General features: G+C 40.2%; 1 protein-coding gene across 1 annotated transcript in view; it reads left to right on the plus strand.

Moving 5' to 3' along the window:
- dok6 (docking protein 6) overlaps window positions 1–15,990 on the plus strand; it is a gene marked incomplete at its 5' end in the record, with an annotated part of 20,552 nt that extends 4,562 nt beyond the window's left edge. Inside the window, 5 exons of the mRNA XM_015024709.1 lie at window positions 5,586–5,700; window positions 8,563–8,682; window positions 11,447–11,636; window positions 12,100–12,238; window positions 13,437–15,990. Coding sequence (XP_014880195.1) covers window positions 5,586–5,700; window positions 8,563–8,682; window positions 11,447–11,636; window positions 12,100–12,238; window positions 13,437–13,634 — 762 coding nt within the window. The remainder of the gene's footprint in view (window positions 1–5,585; window positions 5,701–8,562; window positions 8,683–11,446; window positions 11,637–12,099; window positions 12,239–13,436) is intronic.
- Window positions 15,991–16,121: the final 131 nt, after the last annotated feature.

A 16,121-nucleotide genomic window follows, 5' to 3' on the forward strand; every position in this document is an offset into this window, starting at 1 on the left:
CCGCCCCCTCTTTTCAAATTAAAAAAACCCCCCCAGGCGCCTCCCCCTGGAAAAAAAAAAAAAAAAAAAAAAAAGTCTAAATGTCTCTGACACAGACATGCAGAGCATAATTACCAGGCAACAGCCAAGAGTTTCATTTTGCAATTTGGCAAACTGTTCAAATTAATCAGCGTCGAGTGATAACATCAGCTGAGACCATCCTTGCCAACAAGTGAGTAACAACATTTAAGCTTAAGATTTGTTATCTTTGAAAAAACACAAGCAAGAAATCCCTTTTCTTAATTTTATATTTGTCTATATATTCTTTGTAATGGTGTTTCTCTCCGTACATGTAAAATTATAATGCACACGGCTTACTCCATTCCAAATCATTTCAGCACATCTCAAAATATCAGTGTTCAAAATTTAGCCGTGACTTAATTTTTTCTTTACAAATTCAAACATTTACTGGATAAATAGAAATTCTTCTTCAACATTAAATCTTTTTAGGTATTAACATGTATTCGAACTTTCAGTGTTATTCGAAGCATGCAAACATATCTTTTGGCCCATTGGATGATAGTTCTCCTGTTCAACATTTCTTGGTCTCTTCAGTTTCCAAGCATTTTGGATCATTTTGGATCATAGCTCCGTATCACATTCTCCTCTCTCGTGTCAACATTTTCATTAAATCACACCATTTCTTAGAGTCGTGTTTTACTAAACATCTCATTTTAGTCAGTTTTTTTCAGTTAGCAATGAACCGTCATTAAACCAACACTGGCTGCCTCCCACCTTAAATAAGGCATCACCTGTTTTTTTTTTGTTTGTTTTTTTTTCATTGAATGAAAGCTCTCACTGGTCTAGTTTTCTGTTACTCTGCTACATCTATTAGTAAATCATATGCCACATGGAAAAACATTTTCCACCAAAAAAATATGCTGATCTGGTTATTAATATTGTACTGCTTTTATTGTGGGCACAACCGGAGCACTAAACTGTTTTAAGCATGCAGTGGGAAACCTGTTTTCATCTTTGCATTACAATTCTGTCCAGTGATATCAGATGATGAAGTTAAGGATCTATTAAGGCACATTTTGGGACTTTATCTTGTCCTCCAGGCCTTTCCTCCTCTCTTTGAAAAGTAGTAATCCTCCATATAATATCTCTCTCCGCACCTCGTAAGCCCCTTGAAATGCACCAATTATGATTCATTATCCCGGTAAGTGAGGATGATTTTAAAGGAGCAGCGCCGTGAACAATGTTTTATCCTAATGAGAGGAGATAAGGGGAGATAATGGAGGACTGCGGAGTAAACTTTGTGGCTGTAGTTTGTGGAGGCAATTCAGCTCTTTCTTCTCTCCCGTGATAATGAGGCAAATTGGTGAGGTTTTCTTTTCCAGTTTTGACTTTATCTGCGTCTATTGATGTAGCCACAAGCCATCTTGATGTTTTGATCCACTCTGTTTGCACCATTTGCTGCCACAATATCAGTCGTGTATTGTGAATTAGATATATCTCTGCCTACTGCATCATGCTGTCCCACGAAGCGGCCCGTGCGGCTGTAAACCGCCCCGCTCTGAGGCGCCGCATGCATCCACGCTGTAGTGAGCGATGGGCGCGCGCATGCACCGCTGAACCTGGTAATGCATTGCCACCGAGATCCAGAAAAGGTCCCGTCTCGGGGCTTCATTCAACGCTGCAGTGCTGTGGGTGGGAAATAGGCTGCACTGGTGGCTGATTTACACAATCAACACAAAGGGGATTAGATTTTTTTTTTTTTTTTCCCATTCACATTTTTTTCTTTCCTTCCCCCTCTCTTTCTCTCTTTCTCCTTCTGCAGCATTCTCTCTCTGCAGATCACTGGTCCATGCTTTAAAAGAGATCCTGCATATTTTTGGGTGTATTTTTAGCTTCCTGTGGAGTTGTTTTAGAGGTCTCTTGAGCTCTGGCTTGAGTCAGCTACTGCGAAAATGTCAAGCTGCATTGGAGCACCAGTGTATAGATTGATTGCATATTTGTCCTATTAAGAATAATGCAATAAGGCATGATCGGATTTAGTCGCGTATTGAGAGGTTTAGATTCTACATCCAACTCTGGGGAACAAATGAAGAGACCACTGCACCGAATCCCATCGAAAACCTCATGGTTGTACTGATTTCTGAACTCTTCCTGAGTTAGAACAGTAGTATTATAGTTTCTAAATGAACATGAACTTATTTTCTTTGCATTGTTTGAGGTCTGAAAACGCTGCATCTTTTTTGTGATTTTGACAATTTCTCAATTTCTTCAAATAAATGCACTTTTGCTTGGAATTTGAGAGACTTCTTGTCAGTAGTTCATAGAATAAAAGAACGATGTTCATTTTAGCCAAACATATACCTATAAAAAGTAAAATCATGAGTCTCTAAGTTTTTTCCAGAGCTCTATGAGTTATTGAGCAAAATTATTTTTTTTTTAAACAGGATTTAAAAATGTGTAATGTAAGAGAGGTGCTTGTGCACAGGGGAAGTTGTCTTATTCAGTAGAGTAGAAACGAATGAGTTAGTTTTCTTTATGCTTCAACCTGGACGTGGAAACAGCAACCAATTATTCTACAGACTTTAGTGGTCTAATCGGAGTGCGCAGAGTTAAAGGACCGCTGGTGTAACTACCTCATTTAAAGGTAAAAATAAAATGAACAATAAAATCCTAAAATGAAGTCTAAAATGCACAGTCATTGCAAAACGAGCTGGCATAGAAGTAATGGTCTTGTTAGTGTGTGCTAGTTACGCTTTACTGCAGCATTTTAGACCAATTGAAGCAGATCAATCTGCAACTGTCCAATATCACCATAAAAACTGCTGCAATAGTCCAGGTAGGTTGAGATGAAGGCCAGCATGATGGGGTTTTTTTTTAGGTCACTGTTTTTTAGGCGTCTTAACCTTGCAATTATTCTTAACTCAGAAAAGGCATCTTTAAGGAGATCATTTATCTTTTCATATTTAATCTGTTGTCCATAACTTTGAGGTGCTTTTTAATAATTTACACGAATGGAACATATGAAATGCAAATAACATTGGTCTGAGGTCTGATCTCCGACGTATGCCACATGATAGGTGAGATTTAAGTAAGAAAATTATGGAAACAATTGAAACACCTGCCAGGAATTTAGATTGCGAAGAAATACAAATGTTCCTTTGCTGCTGCATGCGTATAAATGCTTTATTAAATTTTTAACTACTCTCTGCAGTTACCAGGTTCATTGCAAGATATACCAAGTTGTTCTCTCCTTTATCTGTCATCAGTACATCAGTAGCAATTAAATGTTCATTGCTTAACCTGAGGGAAAACGTCTAATGAATTTGATGCATTCTAAAAACAGACCAGTAAAAGTGGTTGTTTTATATGTTTTTTTTGTTTGTTTGTTTGTTGTTTTTTTTTACCCCAAAGCTTTTGGAAATAAACAGTTGCTTTGAGATTCCAATATTTAGCCCTGTTTCTTTTTTTTTTCTTTTTTTTTTTTTCTCCACACATCTGACATTGAAATCCCACAGCCCAAAAACACCCAGTAGGATGCTGCTGCACAACATTAATCATTCTGGAGGTTATCCAAGAGACATAGTAACCCTGGACAGGTCACTGGTCCATCACAGGCCCAACACAGTCACAGGAGACACATTCTGAAACTCACTCTTAAGGTCGGTTTAGAAGTGCCAATTCACTTGACATGGAAGTTATTGGACTGCAGGGGAAAGCTGGAGAAGTCAAGCAGGCATGGAGACAGCATGCAAACCGAGTCATTCTTGCTGCGATTTTAATCATGACTGCAGAGTTTGATAATCGTGCATTAATCATCGGTGAAAAGCATTTAAAAAAATGACTTGTCATTGACTTGTAAATGATTGTTTAGAGCTTGACAACTCAAACAGTTTTACTCTTGCCAAGGCTTGCTATGTGGCAGGAATAAGAGTTTTATGCAAAACGTCTGAACTACTTAATCACTAAACATCAAGAACAATGTTGTGCACAAGACTGATTCCCTTGAAAACAAAAATAAATTGAATGCAGGAAATAAAATAATTAAAAAAAGAAGTTAAATTGTTAAATAGAGGAAATAAGTCAAATGCAAAAAAAAAAAAAAAAAAAAAACACTTGACTACATTTTCTTATCACAATATGAAACAAGGTAGGTTATAAAAAGGTTTGAAACGGTTTCAGAGCTGAAAGTGATACCTTGCTCACCTAACGATACCCTGAAACACACAACTGCATGTTTCAGCCAAACTGTCACCTTTAGATGAAAATAAATTGGTTAAGATGTTCAGGAATAACCCAGGAACCACCAAAGCCCAAATCCTACCATTTACTAGAAACTGCTACATCATTAGTGTCGCTGTCCTAATGCAAGTTTTGCATCATCAACCGAAGTAATCAGGAAAGAAGCCACTGCTCCAAAATTAATACCTTTGAGGTGAAGCAGAAATTCTCTGCTTCTTATATGGACAAATGATTTCAGTTCAGATGAGACAATGATGTGTTTTTGTTTTTTTTTTGGCTACTACAACTAAAACCTGAACCCAGCCTAGAGTGGCAACGGGACGTTGATCCCACGCATACACTGTTTCTGGAATGAAAAAAAAAACTTTTTGTTGATTACAGAAAATTCTAAATCTTGCTTTTGAAATTCATCGGAGATGCTGTTCCAATAGTTGACCCCCGGAAAAGAACCGTTCAAATGGATCTCGAAAAGCTGAAAAATGTATTTCTAGTTGTATAAACTGAGTATGTGTGGATAGGACAAACCACACAAAATTGCAGCTTGAGTTTGAAAACAAAAAACAAAAAAACAGAGGTTTGTAGAAATCCCTCAGCTGGGCCTGAACGTTGAGCACTGGCTACCTAACTGTAGAGAGAAATTCATTACATGTCACCCCATCGAACAAAGAAATGTGTAGTCCAAATACGGGGTGTGTGTGTGTGCAATAGGGTCTTTAACCTTTAGCAGTCAAGCTTTACTGTATGGGCAATGAGCCCAGCTAATTCATTTGTAACAGTTTGGCAAGAGGCCTGTAGTTAGAACACAATAGACTACATTAATGTAATGGGCCTTATCTGCTGGAGACGGCGAGTATCAGGAAGGCTGTTGAATGAAATGTCCAGTCAATGCTGGTGATATTCAATAAAAAAAGTTATCTCCTCCCTTTTTTCCATTCACTACGAGCCACCTGGTGAAGTGATTTTAGATTCTCATCATTGGTTTCCTCTGTATTAACTGGAAGAGTATTTTCAAGGAGGTGCACAACAATGAGGGTTGCCTTGGACGCCGCAAGCCTCTGCAGCTGCATATTAAACATCATACAGGAGTGTGAGCGGCTAGCTGGCGTGTGTGATTTCTCCCCGTTTTAAATTAGATTTTTAAGCCTCATAAAATTGCTTGGTGTGATTTGTTCTTTAGGATCACCTCCTCTGTTTAAGTTTACGGCTCTGCATCGTCGTCATTAACTCCCCGCTGCACTTTCAGCAAAAGCTGTGGAGGATACCAATTAAGCCGCGCCATTATTGCTGCAGTGTTCATTCATGTGCCGCCGCCGCCGCTGCTGCTTTTCTCTCCCTGACTTCTGTAGATCACCGAGCTCCACAACATCAAGAACGTCACGCGGATGCCACGGGAGACAAAGAAGCACGCCGTCGCCATCATCTTCTGCGATGACACGTCCAAGACGTTTGCCTGCGAGTCAGGTGAGTTGTCCTTTTCTTCGTGCACAAATCTAATTGGTTGCTTTCAACCACAGCAGGAGGAAATAAGGGGAGAAAAGGTATTTTGTTTTGCTCCTGAAGATGTGTTATGTTATGGTAATTTGGTTTTGGGAAAAAAAAAAAAAACAAAAAAAAAAGAAAACAGGGGTGGTAGAAGAATGAAGCATGTCGGGTCAAAAAAAAAAAAAAGAGAAACAGAAGTGATGGAGGCTGTGGTGGATCTGAGTTTAGCCAAGTGATGCTCATTTGCCGCCATATTAAGAGGTTGGGAGATGGGTTCTGAAATATTGATTTTCATTGTGCAGGTCTGAAAACCAATATTGGGCATAATTTGTGGTGTTTTTTCAACCCCGTTATGCACTGTAACAATAGAGATTGCATCTAGTGCGATGGGTGGAAAGCCTAAAAAAAAATCCTCCAGACCTTCCCAAGCAAGTTGAAATAGCTTTATTGAAGCCTAAAGCTGGGCAAAGAAAATGAATCCATGTATTTTATTGTGCTGTTTCACGCTAAGCTGATTTGTGGAGTTGGGTTTACAAGAGATATGGATCTAATTCATGAATGTGGTTTTATCTTTTTCCCCATCCAAATCGGAACGGTTTATTTTTGTTTTGCCTTCAGATGTTACGGATTGCTCCTTGCAGAACTTTAAACGCCATAGTTAACCAGTAGTAGCGAAATCGCAGAACTGACGTCCAACCAAATACAGATACAGATATTTTTCACACTGTTGAGTATCGACAAACTCTCAAACTAGAACACACATCGCCATTGGAGCTATTTGTCTTCCAGGTGGTTCTGAAGTGAAACAAAAGTTGAATAACTAGAGAAGGCACCGTTAGCCGTTGGGTACGGTGCATTCACTGATCACAAAAGAGTTGTCAGACTGGTTGAGCTGAAAATCAGAAATGACATTTCCCCCCAGCTTTTACACATCATAGAATTAAAAAAGGTAAACTTGCATTGCATAAGAACTCACTTCATAGGATCCTAATTTGTCCTGCTGCCTTGCAATATCTAATGGCGTGTTAATGCAGCGATGAATATTAACAAGTACTGCGCTGTTATTTAAAGACATTACTTAAATATGCATAAATAAAAAAGTTTTTGTTGCATGTTTTATTTAGGAAAAAAAAAAGACTGTTTAGCAGTTATAAATCTCCCCCTATTATGTTACTTTTAAAACACAAAACCTTTGTTGCGTCCTCCCAAGCAGCGTGCTGTCAATGAGGCACGGAACGGAGTGAGCGGAAAAAATAAAATAAAAAAATAATCGCGCATTTTTGACAGCTCTGGGTGCAACTGTCAAATATGCACATAAAGAAAGATGAGAGTGTGACCTTGAGTTATGACTACCATTGAGAATGTCAGCTCCTTAAATTCCACCGAGGAGTTGCCTCTCTGACAGATATGAATGCAAGCAGATATACATATTGTATCCGTCTGTGTAATGACTGCTGCTCTGCTGCCGCAAAAACAAAAAAAAAAAAGTAAACCGTCTCCCGATTCGGTTCGTGCATACCTGACTCTGGCTTGCCGCGTGTTTGCAAACACTCATTAAAACAAAAAGCGGCGCCGTTTTCTTTCTCCCCTCCTTCACTCACCTACACATGCACACGCGTCTTTCTGCCGCGTCTCCTGACGCGCTACACGTAGCGCAGCCTGGACGCCGCTGTGCTGATGAAGTGTTTGTTTGGCTGATTTTCCACTCAGTGGCCTTAAAAAAAAAAAAAAAAAAAAGTGTGGGAGTTTAGAAACACTTAAAGGCCACAGCGAGGGGAGTTAATGAAAGCACGAGGAAAGAGCTGAATTGCCGGAGCCGCCGTGTTTTCTGCTTCCTCCTGTGTGTGAATAAAGTGCTTCGGATAGCAGCCGACCTTTCCTTAACCCTTCTGTCCAATCTGCATTTTCCGGTTGATCTAACAAACAGGCTGTTGCATAACGCTGCCATTTACGTCAAATGCTCTCCAGTGATTGGATGCCTCTCACACCCGTTCCGTAAGCTTTTGATCTGTATTGATTGACGGAAATAAAAACGGGTCAGTAACGGGTACAGTGCCACACTTCCAGTTCCTCTTAGACCTTCCACACATATATTTTTTTTTCATTTCTTTAATCCAAAACTTACTAGGATTTGATATGTTAGGCCATCACAAAGTAGCACATAATTGTGACATAGAAACTGTTTGTAGTTCAACCTTGTGAATATTTTGTAGAAGCACTTTCTGCTTTAATTGTAGCTACAAGTTTTTGTATGGCACCCACAACTTTGCACATCTGCAAAACATCGTCACTGCCACAGATTCTCAAATGGATTTAGGTCTGCACTTTGACTGGGCCATTTCAACACGTGTTCAAAATGATGCAAGGTATTAGAATTACGAATTGTGTATGTTTTTGTACACAGATTAAAAGGTTGCACAGTTAATAGTTGTTCAATCTTCTGCCTGAGCTGTGGATCTCTGCAGCACCTCCAGAGTTACTGGCTTCTCCTCGGATGTTTGGCTGATTACAAATTGAGACCATTATCAGTTTTTCCTCCCTTAATAGAGAAAAAGCCACTGAGATATCAGACACAGACTTTGAGATTGGAATATTGGAACCATTTTTTTTAGTGATTGGCTTCAGATTTTATGTATAAATTATCCACCAGTGAATGATGGCTGTAGCTGTTTTTTTTTTTTTTTTTTTTTTTTTTTTCATGCATCACTCAAGGGTTTCATGTTTGTATGAAAGCACCCTGAGGTTGGACCCACGTTGTTATAATCTTACTGCATAAAAAAAAAAAATTATATATATATAGTCTGACATACAACTGCACTGACTCTTTACTGCTGTGTGCAGAGCTGGACGCCGAGGAATGGTGCAAGCTGCTGTGCGTGGAGTGCCTGGGTACCCGTCTCAACGACATCAGCCTCGGAGAGCCGGACCTGTTAGCAGCGGGAGTGCAGCGGGAGCAGAATGGTGAGTGCCCAATTAGTCCCAGCTAACACACGCAGCTATTCGGGGTCAATCCCTCTCAATCAGCCCTCCTCCAAGCACTTATCTGTTGCGCATGCGGCCTGTTTGCGTTAAAGCAGCTGAGACTTCAGAGGGTTAGGGGAGTGAAGCGGACAATGTCCAATTAGGCTCTGCTAATAAGGGCCATTTTTGTCAATATTTGATTTCAAGTCCCCTGTTGGAGAGTTTTGTCGTATGAGCTCACTATCCTCCAGCTTTGGGCTTCAGAGGTTTGTTTTGATGTGGGATGTTAAAGGAAACCTGCGCGCGTGTGTGTGCGTGTGTGTGTGTGTGGAAGTACAGGTCACAGGCTCTGGCAGGGGCTCTGTTCCAGGCCTAATGAGAAGTGCTGTGCATTACTGGCTTCCCTCGTAATGAAGCTTGTCATAGAGATGGATGAGATTATGGCTCCTAAAGCCGTGCGAAATAAATGTGCCTCTACACATATTCCACTCTCAGGAAATGGGAATAAAAAAAAAAAAAAAAGAGGAGGCGCTATCGCGGAGCAGCTCATTCACTGTGTATAATTTGTAAAGTTGTGAAGGAAATTGAAAAGGCAACAGTCCAAACGGAGCAGTTTAGAGTTTTAAAAGAGCGAGTAATTGAAAAAAAGGAGAAGGAAAAAAAAAAAAACTTTCTTTCATTTTGATGGATTTCATTTCCCTGCAGCTACGAAGCGAAATTGTGCTCCTCAACTATACTTGGCCTCTTTTATGTAAGATATCAGAGTGCAAGGTTTTGACTACAAACCCCTCTTTGGTTCGTTCAAATAAAGCGTTCAAGCAGCGCAAGATTGAAGCACCCTGAACCGAACCGGCACATTTCTGCTGCTGCTTTGAGTGAACGCAACAAAACTCCAGCTTGTCGTTTAAACTCTCGATGCCTCCTGAACAGCAGGGGGCAGAGTTTATTTTTCCAAACCCCTAGGGTTAGTGAATGCCTAGGGAACATAGATCATGATATTGTCTATAAGTAGGGTGCTATGTTTCTGCTTTCTGCATGGAGAATTAATTGACAAATAAAAGTAGATTCTGGAAGATTTTGATTTCAGTATTCTCTTGGACTGAATAGGAATGAAAAAAAAAAAGTTTTTATGTCCAGACCTTATTCCTGCTCACCTTGTTTAAATGATCAATTTGTTCCTTCCTGATTTCCTTCCTTCATTCCCATCTCTTCTTTCTTTGTCTCGTTTGTTACTTTTCTTTCCCCTTCCTCTTTCTTTCTCTTTATTCTTTTTCTTGAGCCCTCACTTGTTTCCCTCATTATGTCTTTGCTCCTTTCCGTCTTTTCTTCCCTTCTTTCCTCATGACCTTCCTCTCTTCCACCTGTCTTTCCTTTGCTCGTCCTTCGTCCTATCCTTCCTTGTGTTTTGCCTTTCTGTCTTCTGTACTTTCTTCCTCCCTTGTTTCCTACATTGCTTTCTTCTTCTCTCTGATAGTTTTTTTTTTCTCTCTCTCAGTTTGCAGTTCTTGCTGTGTCATTATGATGTGACAAAGTTACAATTTCACGACGAAGAAGAGCACCAAACCCAGTTGAGGAATTTCTTAGCCCTTCCCCATAACCTGGAGGAAAGATTCTCCTCTTAAAAGTGGTTCAAAAATTATTTATTTAGGCAATTAATTCAAAACTTTGATTTTAGATCAGCTTCTACAAGCTCCTACGTCATAGGAAAGTGTGTATTTAAAGAGGTTTGCATTGGGAAAAACAAGCGATTTTAATAGGTGAAACCCATCATTAGTGACTGTTATGAAGCTCAGACTGTATAATTATGCAATAGGAAGGGAATTAAGTCACTTCAGCAAAAACACCTGGGCGACATGCCAGAGCAAGTTGATAAATTTGCAGTTGAAATCAGATATTTACATATTTTGTAAAATCAGTTTTTAGTGTTTGGTGGAATTGCCGCTTCAACTTGCGTGACTAGGGTCAGATGATCCGGTGTCCTTCCATCAGGTTCTCATAATAGTTTGCTGGAGTTTGATCCATTCCTCCTCACCTGAACCGGTGCAACAGTGTGGGCGCCCACACACATTTTCAAAAGTTTACTCCGATACCGAGATCAAGACTTCAAGATATCCACTCCAAAACACTGACTTCATTGTCCTTGGGCTTATTGTCCATTTGGAAGATCCACTGCTACCCGCGCTTCAACTTCCTGGTTGATAATTTAAGATGCTGCTTCAATATTTCCACATCATGTCATTTACCCATTCAGTGAACTATTTTAAGTTCATAACCACACATGAGGTCCCCACACTCATGCTTCATAGTTCAGATGGTGTTCTCAAGATGGCAGCCTTTCCTCTCTTTTCCTCCAACAGCGCCAAACACTTCAGCCTTAGTTTCAACAAACCACAGGACACTTTTTTTTTTTTTTTCCAAAAACAAACGTCCCAAATGCATTTGAAAAATTTAATCTGGCTTTTCATATTTGGAGTAATGGCTTCCTTCTTGCTGAATAGCCTTTCACACCATGTTGGTACAGGACTCTTTTCACTTCACATTGACATGGTGTTCTTGTTTGTGTGTAATTGTGTGATTAGGTGAATGTGTCGCCTTCAGGCATCTGGAAATTGCTTAAAGGCATAAGGCAAAAGACCAGAGACGCTCCGATCACAGTTTAGCGGGCCGATGCCAATTTCTGTTTGTTGCAAAGCGGTTTCTCTGATTGAACTTTAACTGTGGCGTTCAAAACGTGGATTTTCTATTTCATTTTGTTTATCTTCAGAGCGCTTCAACGTGTACCTCATGCCCACGCCGAACCTGGACATCTACGGGGAGTGCACCATGCAGATCACCCACGAAAACATCTACCTGTGGGATATTCACAACGCCCGCCTCAAGCTCGTCATGTGGCCCCTCAGCTCCCTGCGCAGATACGGCCGGGACTCCACCTGGTTCACGTTTGAGTCCGGAAGGTGCGTGTGCGCGTGTGTGTGTGTGTGTGTGTGTGTGTGTGTGTGTGTGTGCTTCTGACTGGCTTGTGTAATTGAAATGCCAGGATCAAGAGGGAGAAAAAAAAAAAAAACACGGTTATGGAAACGCAGTGACAACTTTTCACAAAGAAGCTTTGAAAACCAAAAACATCCTGGGATATATGCTGCTGAGGGCTTCAGGCGATGATGATGATGATGATGATGATGATGATGATGATGATGATGTGACGGGCTTTTCTCTGAAACTGTCTTGATCTGTGTGTTTTTTGGGGGGGATTTTTTGCCTTCAGGTGGGGGGAGGAGAGAGGGGCCTACTTGCGTTCACGGTCCTCACTGCAGCCTAAACATTCAACCATGCATATTTGTAAATGAGCAATCCGAGAGCGAGCGCGATCAAAGTGTCTCTCTCTCTGTGTGTGTGTGTGTGTGTGTGTTCTTGGCACAGGATGTGTGACACAGGAGAGGGTTTGTTTACGTTCCAGACCCGGGAGGGCGAGATGATCTACCAGCGGGTCCACTCGGCCACGCTGGCCATCGCCCAGCAGCACGAGAGGATGATAGAGGAGATGGAAAAGAGCTCCCAGGTACGCTGGTGTGTTTTGGGTTTGTTTATCTCTTATCAGTTGCTGCACATTGGCATTACTGTGGTTACATTTCAACAGAGCAAGACCATTTTAGAGTCACTTATTTTATTCCTTACGTTGCATTCGTCACATCAGTCTCAAAGAAACACAGAGAGGTGTGCATACAAGCTGCAAAATGGCTTCGCTCTCTGCTTGGATGATCAGAACTGTGTTTTTTTTATAGACGCGTGAAGTTAAGAATTCCTGATTTCCGTTCTGAATCGTTCTAAGACGCACCAGAGTCTTGGCCTTCTCTCCGTCTTTCCCTCACAATAATCATTCCTCACTTCCTTTTTACTTCCTTCCTTTTCACTGTCATCTGCGTTCTTTGTTTACATCGCCATGCCCTGTGTCTGACGAGCCTTGACCATATGGCCATTCTCCTGGACCCTGCAATTTAAGGGAACATTTCCAACAGCAAGAACTGTGTGTACGTTGCAATTTTTTTTTTTTTTTTTTTCTTTTTTTTTTTTTTAGCATCGGTACATTTTACACCTTCAATGTTTCTTTCTGGAATGTATGGCATTTTGAATTGCCTTGTTGCTGAAAATGTGCTATGTAAAAAAAATGACCTTACCTTACCGCGCCTTGCAAAAGTGTCCTTACCGCTTTTTCCATATTTTTCTCACACCGCAAACACACAAACTTCACTGTATTTTATTGTAATTTTAAACAAAGTAGGTGGATAATACGTAGTGCACAATTGGGAGGTGGAAATTGGCTATTTGGCTGGATACAAATGCATCCCGCACTTTTCAGATTTATATTTTTAAAATATAAAATAAAACCATCACATCAGTTGCGCCCTATGTCGTGTTGGTCTGTTACATGCACATTGAAGTTCATTGCATTAGAAAATGTGCAAAAGGTGAAGGGATCCGGATACTTCTTTAAGGCACTGTGGATCAGGATTTGGAAGTTGGAAAGATGAAATCAAATCCACAACATGCCAGACAATAAATAAAAATTAAAAAAAATAATCCCAAATGAATCCCTGTCTTATCCATCAAACACTTTCTCAGCCAGGAGATATGCCACTCAGCCTTCAATATGTGCTACTATTCACACCTTCTCATGCGTTGACAAATGCAGATCAGCTTTCCCCCAAAAAGTGACAGAAAATTGAGATGCACTGCTGTCTGACTCTTGTCTGTTTCAGTTTCACTCCAGAGAGACGCTAACCAAGTCCATCTCGCTGCCACGCAGCGCCTACTGGCAGCACATCACGCGCCAGGCCAGCGTGGGGGATCTCTACAGTTACCAAGGTACATGGGAGAATTTACTAATTATCAAAATCGCCGTGACGCTCTTCGGCTTTACCTGGATCTACACTGAGACGGAGATCATGACAAACTAATGAGGATTTTTACAATGACTGACCTTTAGCTGTGCTGTGCAGAGAGTGCACTCGATACATAAAGAAGGTAATAAAAGTAAAAGTATTTGGCGATACTTTTAACATTTTTATGTAGATTATGACAGGAATGTACTAAAGGGATTTATTTCTGGTAATTTATTTGCTGATGAAAACCCCAAAAATTCAGTTTATCAACAATAATCACATTAGAAAAATAAAAGTAGGATTTAAATATACATAATCGGGGTTCATTTTGTTGTACCCTCAGTCCATGCCAAAACATTTGCACGGGTTTCCTTCACGTTTCGCTCATGTTATTCCGGTTGCTTGTGCACCATTTTCACCAAAACTTGTTTCCTTTTGCTCAACTTTCACTTGATGTGCTTCAAATAGCACTCTTATTAGTCACTGTCTTTGCACCTTTTGACGCTTAACCTTTTTGGTGAAGGTGTCAGTAAATGTCAACTGACAGCCGTCAAGTCCACCCCATGGTAACACAGGCCCAGCGGTTTCCAACGTTGACGCACATCAGCCAGTCGTGGGTCTTGAGAACCTCTTAAGAAATCAAACTAAAAAAAACAAAAAAGGTATAAAAAAAAAAGACAAAAAAAAACTATATTGTTTCTGATGCTGTTTGTGTTGTCATTATGTCCCTATTTAATTTACTTACTGAAATGTTTTTTTTTTTTAACCACTGGTGTAGGCCATAACGAGGTTGTGACATCACATTTCTCATTAAAATTCCTTATGCGATATCCTACGTTTCTGAGAAGTAGAATTGAATTTGGGTTTCGATTAGCTGTAAGCTATAATCACCATAATTGACGGAACTAAAAACATGAAATGCATCACTCCAGCATAATGACTCTTTGAGCTTCGCTCTTCGAAATAAATGCTGGAATTAATCAGCTTTTTATGATAATATAACTAAATACATTCAGACTAGAAACAACAACAACAATGAACAGAAAAGAGAACCTAATATTACAAAGAAGTAGTTGACTTAAGAATTATAACAACTTTTGTTGCTACTTTTTGATCGCTGCTCCTCCCATTGGTTTGAAGCTTTCTAGAGCTGGTTGTCACCATGGATACTATTTACCGATTTGTCCTGAAGTGCCACACGTGGGAACCCAAGTCATGTTTGCTGCGTTGTGTGCTTGTGCATTTATGCAACACCGTTATTATCAGGAGTTTAATCAAAAACGCTGAACGAAACCAAATGGTTTTCTAACAAAGGCCAATTAGTGTTTAAACATTGTTACAACAGGTAAGCATAGACATTTTAATGCCTATTTGTTTCAGGAGAGGTTATTCAGTTCATTATAGCTACTTGTTTACCTTGAAGTTAGGGTTGTATTAATTGAAACATAATCCTTTTTACATTACAAGACGATGAAAAATGAAACTTCTGGAGTGGCCTGTAGGGCAGTGTTTAGTTCAAACTGGGTGGGCATTTCTGAAATGTTTGTTGGATTTAAATTAATTTGCCAGGAAACGGTTACGTTCTTGCCGTTACGCAGAGCTTACTCACGAGCAAGGGATGTTTGTTTTTCTCTCCCAGTTTCTGTGACGGTTAGTTTCTGTTTAAAAGAAGGGGAAAAGAGACCCAGCATTTGACATTTTCCTAGATCTCCATCCTATATTGTGCTGCGCCAAACATTGACCCGTGAAAACAATCTGGTTCTGCTTGTGGATCATTTTAAAGCTACAGTGGAGAAAGCCGCGCGGTGGGAGACGTGGGTTACCAGAGGGATCAAATCGCCTCTGTGAAGCCATCGTGTTTGTAAATCTGCCGTGCAGAATCATGCGGCGGGCCGACCCCGGACAAAAAGCAAAGCATTTTCGGAACTTCATCTGAAAACCGTTTGTTGGATATGTCAAGTCCATTTCTTTTTCGTTTTTTAAAAGCAAGGACGTACAACGTCTACTGAGTAAGAAAGCACGGTGAAGGTAGATTGATAATGTGGGCTGCTTGTCGGAGCAGTAATAAAACAAGAACCCCTTTTCCTATGTTTACCTGTAGGTTTGAAGTTGCTTTTGACTATCAACTGAGTAGATTCTACAAAAAAATAAAAAATAAAAAATGCATTCAACTGACCACAAATGCATTAATAATGCAGCAGCTATTCTATGGCATCCGAGGATGGCACCATGTGTCCTTTCCGTGCTCGTTTTCTACACATCTACTTCAGGAAGTGTAAATGAGTGTTTGCACGTTATATGAGACCAGAGGCAGGAAGGTGATTAGTGAGCTGATGCGCTTATCCTCTGTCCATGGTATTAGTTGATTAGAAGACTTATCTGAGGATTATGGGCCTTTTGGTTTTCACTGATAGAGCAAAAAAAAAAAAAATCGAAAGCCAGGCAAAGATGAAAGACGCTCTGACGTCATCATTTTCTTTTTAAAAGTGAAGACCCAGATAGCACATGATGTTAAATCAACGTTGAAAAATAGTTAGAATCGTTGATTTTTGGTTGAAGTCG

The sequence above is a fragment of the Poecilia latipinna genome, unplaced genomic scaffold, assembly GCF_001443285.1.
Source record: "Poecilia latipinna isolate Pla-1442-1.1 unplaced genomic scaffold, P_latipinna-1.0 Scaffold3784, whole genome shotgun sequence".
Classification (NCBI taxonomy): domain Eukaryota; kingdom Metazoa; phylum Chordata; class Actinopteri; order Cyprinodontiformes; family Poeciliidae; genus Poecilia; species Poecilia latipinna.